This window comes from Anabrus simplex, chromosome 3 (assembly GCF_040414725.1).
Source record: "Anabrus simplex isolate iqAnaSimp1 chromosome 3, ASM4041472v1, whole genome shotgun sequence".
NCBI classification, from domain to species: domain Eukaryota; kingdom Metazoa; phylum Arthropoda; class Insecta; order Orthoptera; family Tettigoniidae; genus Anabrus; species Anabrus simplex.
Genome location: NC_090267.1, coordinates 266,243,880 through 266,253,824, shown reverse-complemented (window position 1 = coordinate 266,253,824; position 9,945 = coordinate 266,243,880). Strand labels below are relative to the sequence as shown.

Sequence of the window (9,945 nt, the reverse complement as noted above, 5' to 3'; positions counted from 1 at the left end):
GATGTGGCCTATCGGAAATAATGGCGTCTGTTACATATGATTGATGTGCCAGTCATATGTTTTAATTAAGCATCAGAAGATCCATTACCACTGTGGTAAGCATGTTACTGACATAGATATTACTTACACTGTTTGACCCAACGAAGAAATTTAGTGTTACATGGTGATGATAACTATCAGAAAGAAGTGTGCGACTTCACTGCCACCATAGATGGAAAAATACATTTAGTTGGAGCACTTTATGAGGACAATTCATTACACATTTTGCCTTACAAAAAGCAAGCATGATCTCAGACATGGAACAAGCTTCAACATGTTATCAATTTATCTCAGTTTGATTATTTTATGATGTGCCCTTGTTCACAAGCAGGCTAGATACAAAGCTGCTGGAGATTTAATTTGTTCTGTAATTCTGAATGTGTTTGTTAAATCAAAATTCTAAAATCTATACATTGTGTGTGTTTGGCAAAACAAGATTCTGAAACCTATCCAGCATGTATTTCACACTACATTGTGCCATTTTGAGGACCTATACCATTCTGGAGCATAAATCATTGGATGGGAAATTCAATGGACTGCACGATGGATGTCAACATTGAGTAGAAAGGATCCTTCAACCAGCTTGAAACATCGTCCCAGAATATCGTTGAAAAATGGAGTTTAGCCTGAAAGAGAAAAAAAATTCATGATAATAAACAAAGAGAGAGGAGAATCTAAGATACAGGTGTTAAACCTTGCCTGCCATAGGCATAGTACCCTTGCTAGAAATACCTGTGCATATGGTTGCACATCTCTTCCCCTCAGTCATTACGAAAAGAAGGGGGCCATACCCAGGGCCTAGGTTCCCAGTCACTCAGAGACCTGAATCCTAGAGTGTAGTGTGAAAGGAGCTTTAGTCACATAGGAGAACAAGTTAAAAAGAATGTGAAACAGCCCCCGGAATGACGTCTTTCCCGTCGAAATAGCACTCGTAGAGAAGTATCTGAATTGTACTAAAAACTCCAGCAAGAACCTACCTACACTACATAAACACCAATTAAGATGAAGCCCGGTTGGAGCTGTACCAGTTATAGTGATGCACTCTGCCGTACCACTGCTGCAATGGTAAATAGGAAGTTTGTACGCACATATTCTGCTACTCGCTATGGTACAACTACTACGTACTAATAGGAACAAAAATATATGAAAGATAAAGACTTCAGTTGTTAATGCTGATTTCTAGAATTTTATTGGGCCAATTTTAATTTCTTTTTATTTGTTTGAAAGCCCTTAATTCCAAAATCATTCTTAAAGTGGTGATTTTCTCTTAAAACCCCTGGAAAGGTAGAAACAACTTCTCTACCGTTAAGATATCTAGTTGGGGCCTTTTTTGTTCGATTCCCTGACCTATAAGGTAGAGACGTTTTGTGTCAAAATGTAAATTCTGTAAACTTAATTGCATATTTTTAAAATCAGTAATGGCTTATTTGAAGAAAGGTACTAAAATGTTCCGTCCACTGTAAATACCATTAAAATCAGCTAAATGGAATGATAAAATATGCACAAAAGGAGATTTATACCTCCTTGTGCATTTTTGGTTTTAAAATGGCCAAGAATGTTTTTTTTTTCTAGAGCCCGTTGTATTTTTCTATTGAACATGGATTATTGCATCTAATAATAATAATAATAATAATAATAATAATAATAATAATAATAATCATGAAATAATGTGAACTTTATGCCTTTGCTGGCAGGACCTAGTGTTTGCAGTGCACTATGTCTTCTGGTATAGGCTAGAGCAATTTTGTTACTTTCATAGATCTGTCACTGTCTTATCCTTGGCTTTGACAATATGAAAGTGACTGAGGTATGAGAGATGCTAGTAATGCCAATCCTTACGCAGCCAGTCCCTGCTAAGAATGGTGTGAAAATGTTGCTCATAGGGTAGGTTGGTGTGTGAATTTCAGGGGGCTTGGCAGACTGATATGTAATAGCAACTCTGGCTCGGTGAGGAAAGCAACGGGAAACTACCTCACTCCTCATTTCCCTAGTACGCTTCTTCAGTGATGCCTAGGCCGTCTATGACAGCTGATGGCAGAGCTGTTGAGGATCCCGCCAGCAGAATCACTGACGGACTGAACATACATAATGTGAACTTACCCTTTTCCCAAGTGCTATAGTAATGTCATTTTCCGGATCCTGAATAGGCTTCGGTGCGTTGATGTCCCATGTCTCGAGATATCCAAGACCAACCTCATTCTTCACGAAGTCATTCACAATCTGTAAGCAGGAGACATAGTTCTTAGCCCAAAGAGTTCGAATCTCTAAGAATAAGGTGCCAAATGCACAGCTCACCGCTACACAACCCTAACCGCACGGCCAACTTGCTAGGTCTCTTAGATAACTGCCAGCTGGTGTAATATTGAGATTATTTTTTATTTATTGTTAACATGCATATGTTTTTGGGGTGGGGTCTATCTGGAATTAGCGTAATCAATTTTGGGTGGACAGAAAACCGACACCGTAGTAACCAGGCAACCAGTGTTCATCATGTACCGGTATGTACAGTATACTACACTAAGTCTTCGTCATCTTCTTTCTATCCACGTGGTGGTCATGATCTTTAAAGCGTCAAGTCTATAGGGTCTGACGCTATGGTTAGCCAGTTTGAGTCCCGTTAGTCGAAACAATTTCACTATCAGAATGTTGACCGGCAGGGTAGAAGACGTGGTGGTACACAATTTCTAATCACTGGATTGCATGCCAGAAGCCTGGATCCAATTCCAAACCTCTCCACAGTGTCTATATGAAGCGAGGGCATATTATGACGTTATCGATGATGATTCATCCAGAGGATGGACATGTTAAGCTTTGAGCAGACCCCTTGGTGTTATTTACATGCCAACACCAGGTTTCCTGCTCTCCGTACCTCATTATCATAATCTCACATCCAGATGTGCAGGTCACTCACGGGAATCAAATAGAAAGACTTGCACTGCACTCTCGGTACTAGAAGGCATACGATAAATAGTACATCTTCCTCACGTAATTACCGTGTGCCAGAAGTCTGCCTTCTATATACAGTAGGTACAAATGATGCCATGTTATAACTCATTGAGGGGCAAGTGAGGCAGGAAAATATATCCCCCAGAGAGGAAAAGAAACATAACACTTTTATACAAGTTAATAGTTTTTGTATGGGTTAGTTCAAATAGATAACAAAATGTATGAGTTTTATACACTTTTATTGCATACGGGTGTATAGCAAGGGTGTTGTTAATGGTAGTTACACTGTGTGACCACTGCCTTGGTAAGAGAACTTCACTTTGTGACTTTAGATAATAAAAAAAATTGTGTGTAACCAAGTGCAGTGTAAACAAAGGTGAATCAAATCAATATCAATAGAAAACCGTTCAAGAATGTTGGGTATGAGAGTCTTGAAAACAATTTTTGCCATTCCTGAGACAGAGTGGAACATTACATATGACACACAGCCATCTTGAATGCACTGGTGTCTTATTTGTACTGCAGAGTACACATTTCCTTGGTGATTGAAGGTGCTGGAGTTGATGACTGCTGCTCTCAAGATGTATTGTTCTGTGAACATTGGGTTTTCCTGGCTTCATAATAATAGTAGGTGATTTTCTTGATTCACCTTTTCCCTGCATTCTGTTCATTTGAACAAAGCGAGGAGCAAGAAAACCTTTGTAAACCTCACGTCTAATATCCTTGTTGCTCAGGTATGACATATCTAATTCTTTGTAGCCTACATAATAAATGTGTTCATGACACTGCAGTCTATAAAATATAAGAAAAATCTTAAAAATCTTAACCATCATTTTTTTGTTTTTCCTGTCTGATTGGTTATCTCCTTTCAACCTGCCACAACTGTCAATAAAATGTATTTCACTGTTGTAATCCTTCAACCCAAGAGGACAAGGAATACTTTTCCGAGTGTTATCCTTTTCCTTCCTATACACTGGATACATCAGATGGTTTGCGCACAGAAGAAATGAAATTTACCCCTTTTTTGTCTTTCCACCTATACACACAAACTCCACAGTCACTGACATTGAAATTGAAATTCCCTCTTTTCAGTCTCTTGTCATCTTTGAGCTTCAGAAGTCCTTTCCTACTTGGCTTTATTGTGCCACGTGCATAAATGTTCCTTTGTTTGAACAGTTCATGACAAGTGAAGTAATTGTCCATGTAAACAATATGGTTTTTCCCCTCCATTCCACTCACCAAATCTGGGACCACTTTTTGTCCTAGCCCTGTCTCTGTTTTCTTCCCCATTCTCCCTGCGTATATCTGAAATTTTAAAATATAATATGATCCATCACACAACATCCAGATCATGTATCCCCGCTTCACAGGCTTGTCTGTCATTTCAATTTTACAATTGCCTCATCAATTGCAACTTTGCAGGGAGGTTTATAGCATTCCCAGAAGGACTTAGACAGGGAATCAATCAGAGGTCAAATTTTATACAGTTTGTCATAGTTAGCACTGTCTCTACTAGGCTGAACTGGATTATCATTGAGGTGAATATGACAGAGTAGAAAACTGAATCTTTACACAGGCATAGGCCTAAGCTGTGACACATAGCTGTTGTGGGGATCTGGCTCATTTGACGAGTAATCCCTATAACTATTTTTTTGGTGGTGGTGGTGCTGGTGGTGATTATTGTTTTAAGAGGAAGTACAACTAGGCAACCATCCTCTATATAACGCTAATCAGAGGGAAAAATAGAAGGGATCCGACACTTCGAGAAATGAAGATATCGGCCAAAGGAAGACAAGGGCCACGAAGGGCGTGAAAATGAAAGACTCCCTAGCCCTCGCAAACCTAATAGCGTCAGGGTCGGAAAAGAACAAGAGTTGACCAAGAGAGGTCGGATAGGATAGATGAAAGTGAGGAGCCTGGCACAAGTAAGTGGAAGCAATGCCAGGACTCAGCTAAGGGCCCCGTGGTCGCCAATCCACGCTCCAAAGTTCAGAGCCCCTGGGGCCACTTTTAGTCGCCTCTTACGACAGGCAGGGGATACTGTAGGTGTTGTTTTTTTGGCAATGCCCATGTATAAATTTATTTACAAGAATACCCTAATTTCCTCAGCACTAGTTGGAGTGAAAGGTTTTCCAATCTGAGTGTGATATAGATTTGTTTGAAAAGCAATAATATCAACTACCTCATCAGAAATGAATTGTGAGAAAAGTACATATGGAGTTAGAGATTCAATAGCTTTTTTATGATCAGCAACACCTGCATATTCTGTGAATTTTGGAACAGACTGAATAGAATCAACTTTACTCCACATCGGGGTATGGTGTGTAGAGTTAGAAACTTACGTACTCCTACTACAGGTAAAGCTCGATCAGCTACAATTTCTTCATCAGTTTCACTTATCACCATACAATGAGGAATTACGGTTGTAGTTCGTGAAGAAGTAAAGGTAAATCAAATACCTTCTCTCCATCGGAAGGTATTTCTTCACTTACACAGTCCACATCTCTCCTTCATTCAAACCATGCATTATTTGGCTCGTCATACTCAGTACACATCAAATATAAAGCTCACCGAGAGATTATGACACAAAACACACTGGAAAAAAATGAGGTTGTGTGAGTAATCTGTTACAGGTGGTGGTCACATACTACACTGAAGAAAATGGAAATTGCAACACCCAGAAGGAGTGGTACTACATTGCTGCAATTGAACATGCAGGATGAGTGTTTGGTTGTGATTCAAAGATTATACTTTCAGGTCCCTCTGACCGCAAGTTTGGACAACAATCAATACAGGATGTTCCCACCACGAGCTGCAATACATTGATGAATGCGTTGAGGCATGGAGTCAATAAGGCCCTAGATCGCTTCCTGAGGAATTGTGATCCATGCTTGCTGCATTGCATGGGTCAGTTGTTCCAGAGTTGTGGGTGGCTGAGAACGGTTGGCCGGTTGTCTACCCATCATGTCCCACACATGCTCAATAGGACTGAGGTCCAGGGATCTGGCAGGCCATTCTAAGGTTGTGATGTCATGGAGAGCTTCTCTGGAGATGCGTGCAACCACTGGATTGAGTACCCTATCAACGTACTGTCGAGCAGTCATAGTGCCCTCAACAAGCATTAATTGTGATTTCACATTAAAGCCAATAGACCATAATGCTTGGTGTTGGCCCTGTGTGCCTCTCGACAATAAGATCTGGGCGTCCCCTCTTCCCGGTACGTCAGCGCACACCATTCCGGCGATCACTGCAGGCAAGACAGAAGCGCGATTCATCACTAAAGATGACCCTATGCCATTCGTCGACCACATCGATCTTTCTTGATACCAAGCCAGCCTTACACGTTGCTGTTGTGGGGTCAATGGAACACCTTCTGCAGGGATACGGGCTCGTAAGCCAGCTGCATGCAGGCGATTACCAACTGTTTGTTGTGTAATGTGGGGTGCCACAGATGCTCAAATTTGCACTGCTGTTGCATGGGGTTCCATCCGGGCCATCCGAATGATGCAGCGATTCTCTCTCACAGTTGTCTTTCATGCTGGGCCTGTGCCAGGTCTACGAGTGTGGGTACCTTCATTTGACCACTGCTGCCATACACGTTGTACCATAGAGGCCTGTCGGCCAACATGTGCAGCGACAGTCCTTAGTGATAATCCAGCCTCACACAGCCCAATTATCTGAGCCCTCTCAAACGGCGACAGTTGTTGATAGCGTGCTCTTCTCTGTCGTTGAGGCATGTTTGATGGGGAACACTTCGCTGCACAGACTGCAAGTCAACTACGCTACACCAGAGTCTGTATACTGGAGTTGATTCCTCCGCGACCAAACACGTGGGGAGACCTGTAGCAAGAATCCAATGGGTCTGAAAATTTGATCGTTTACAAAACTACATGGCATCGTTCCATATCTTGAAAATCAATACAAACGACCAATGCCTTCATGGTGTTGCAATTTCCATTTTCTTAAGTGTGTAATCACCAAGCACAGAAGCTATGTTATCAACAAGAATGTTAAAATTATACTAAAATTTACATTGTATCATATATATACCTACTATTGATGTTCTAAAACTGATAAATGTAGTTACAGTTCGCTTTTTTAATATAAAAGTAAGAAAGAAGTACGACCAGCTTGAGCACAGTTAAAGTTGTCCTTTACAAGTGGCTTGAAACACATGTGAGCTATACAGAGTGCACATTCTTGCTGCTGCCATCTCTGTATCCTATCTCAAACTATGTGGAAGGTGGTTTCAAACAACAGCTTCTGCCTGTGAAGAGCAACAAATAAATATCAGGTGGTTACACTATGGAACCACTATTCATTTGAGGTGAGAGTTTAGGTAGTTAGTGTGTTGCCTGCCCTTCAAAGAGATAAACAAGTTTCCACTCTCTTGACTGGCGTTTCATCTAAGTCAAAGCAAAGCCCCTTACACATGCTAAAATCACCAAATGCAGCAGATTTTTTCTCATAACACGTTTCTTTTGAATATTTATGGCCGTAACATTATGGACTAAGTCAGCAACCATTTTGCTGGATGTGGGTCTTGGTAGGAGGGGCTATCTTGTGACATAGCATGGAAATGTTGTGTGCTGATCAGCTGGATACTGTTGGACCTAGATCATGGTGCTACACATTTTATTAATTTATTAGCATTATCTGTACCCTCTGCTTGTTGTATGAGGCTACTAAGAGAGAACTCGTTCTCTCATTTTCTAAGCCCCAAAACATATCCATGATACTATGTTTTTCCGTGCAGCAGAGAAATGTACATACTTTTTTCAAATAAATCTGCAATATGTTGGCATAAATGAATATACCAGTTGTTGTTGTTTAAGTCCTCAGCCCATAGACTGGTTTGATACAGCCCTCCATGCCACCCTCTCCTGTGCTAACCTTTTCTTTCTACATAACTACTACAGCCTATATCTGCTCTAATCTGCTTGTCATATTTGTACCTTGGTCTATCTCTAACGTTCTTACCACCCACACTTCCTTCAAAAACTAAATGTACAAGTCCTGGGTGTCTTAAGATGTGCCCTATCATTCTGTCTCTTCTTCTGGTCAAATTTAGCCAAATCGATCTCCTCTCACCAGTTCGATTCAGGATCTCTTTATTCGTGATTCTATCTACCCATCTCACCTTCAGCATTCTTCTGTAACACCACATTTCAAAGCTTCTATTCTCTTTCTTTCTCAGCTAGTTATCATCCATATTTCACTTCCATACAATGCCATGCTCCAGACGAAAGTCTTCAAAAACATCTTTCTAACTCCTATATCAATAATCGAGGTGAACACATTTCTTTTCTTGAAAGGTCTTCCTTGCTTGTGTTAGTCTGCATTTTCTTTGTCCTCCTTACTTCTGCCATCATTAGTTATTTTGCTACCCAAGTAACTTATTTATTTTCATCTTATATTCATTATATATACCGCTGTCAACTTGTGTAAAAGAGAATGCCGCAGACATCAAAAGGCCAAGTGACAAGCAAGAAAACTCAGTCATTTACAACCCCGCCCTCCTCCATCCATTCAGTGTGATTTCTGTGAGTGTATGTTTTATGCCAGGATTGGTCTGTTTAGTCATCGTAAACACATCCATAAACTGAGTTGAGCTGGTCAGTGTGTGCAGGAAGAAGTTATATACACTCAGATCGAATTACAACCAATGATAACATATTCCTTCCCCAAGACTCTGTCCGTACCATTCAGCAATTTATCCAGATCTTTTGCAGAGTCAGATAAAATAACAATATCATTGGCAAATCTCAGAGTTTTGATTTCCTCTCCATGAACTCTGATACTCTTTCCAAATTCCTCTTTGATTTCCTTTATTGCCCGTTCCATGTAAACATTGAAAAGGAGAGGGGACAAACTGCAGTCCTGCCTCTCTCCTTTCTGGATAGCTGCCTCTTTTTCAAAGCCCTCGATTCTTATTACTGCAGACTGTCTGACTCATTGGCTGAATGGTCAGCGTACTGGCCTTCGGTTTGGAGGGTCCCGGGTTCGATTTCTGGCTGGGTCGGGGATTTTAACCTTAATTGGTTAATTCCAATGGCTTTGGGGCTGGCGGCTGGGTGAGTGTGTGTGTGTGGCGTATTCAGCATTAGAAATCATCCTAGGTAGGGCCTTCTCTTCACAGACATGCAGGTCGCCTAATAGGCTGTCTACGAGAAAAAGACCTGCACCAAGCCTCTCCAGAGTCCATATGCCATTATTATTATTATTATTATTATTATTATTATTATTATTATTACTGCAAAATTATTTTTGTATCGATTGTAGATAATTCTCCTTTGTCAGTATCTGATCCCAATCACCTTCAGAATCTCAAACAGCTTGGTCCAATCAACATTATTGAATGTCTTTTCTAGATCTACGAATGCCATGTATGTGGGCTTGTCTTTCTTAATTCGGTCCACTAAGATCAGACATAAAGTCAAGATTGCTTCATATGTTTCCACATTTCTTCTGAAGCCAAATTGATCTTCTCCCAACTCAGTTTAAACCTAAACTTGCCTTTCCATTCTTCTGTAAATAATACGTGTTAAAATTCTGCAGGCGTGAAATACTAAACTAATAGTGCGGTAGTTTTCACACTTGTCAGCACCGGCTTTCTTGGGAATAGCTATAACAATATTCTGCCGAAAATCAGATGGCACTTTTCTTGTATCATATATCTTACACACTAAGGCAGTCAGTAATTCTGAGGGTATGTCATCAATTCCCGGTGCCTTGTTCCTACCTAGGTCTCTCAAAGCTCTGTCGAATTCTGACCTCAAAATTGGGTCTCCCATGTCATCAGCATCAATAGCCTCTTCTTGTTCCAGAACACTATCATCTACTTCTTTACCTTGATACAACTGTTGGATATGTTCCTGCCATCGTTCTGACTTGTCTTCTTTCCCTAGAATAATTTTCTATCTTAGCTTTTAATATTCATGCACCTACTTTTCCTTTCTC

The 9,945-nt window shown here is 40.5% G+C and overlaps 1 protein-coding gene across 1 annotated transcript in view; it reads right to left on the bottom strand.

The window, feature by feature from the left end:
- Positions 1-220: 220 nt before the first annotated feature.
- The window catches only part of LOC136867211 (uncharacterized), a 106,199-nt gene continuing 96,474 nt past the window's right edge, over positions 221-9,945 (bottom strand). Inside the window, exons 4-5 of the mRNA XM_067144343.2 lie at positions 2,140-2,259; positions 221-665 (exon numbers count right to left, since the gene is read on the bottom strand). Coding sequence (XP_067000444.2) covers positions 552-665; positions 2,140-2,259 — 234 coding nt within the window. The 3' untranslated portion in view covers positions 221-551. The remainder of the gene's footprint in view (positions 666-2,139; positions 2,260-9,945) is intronic.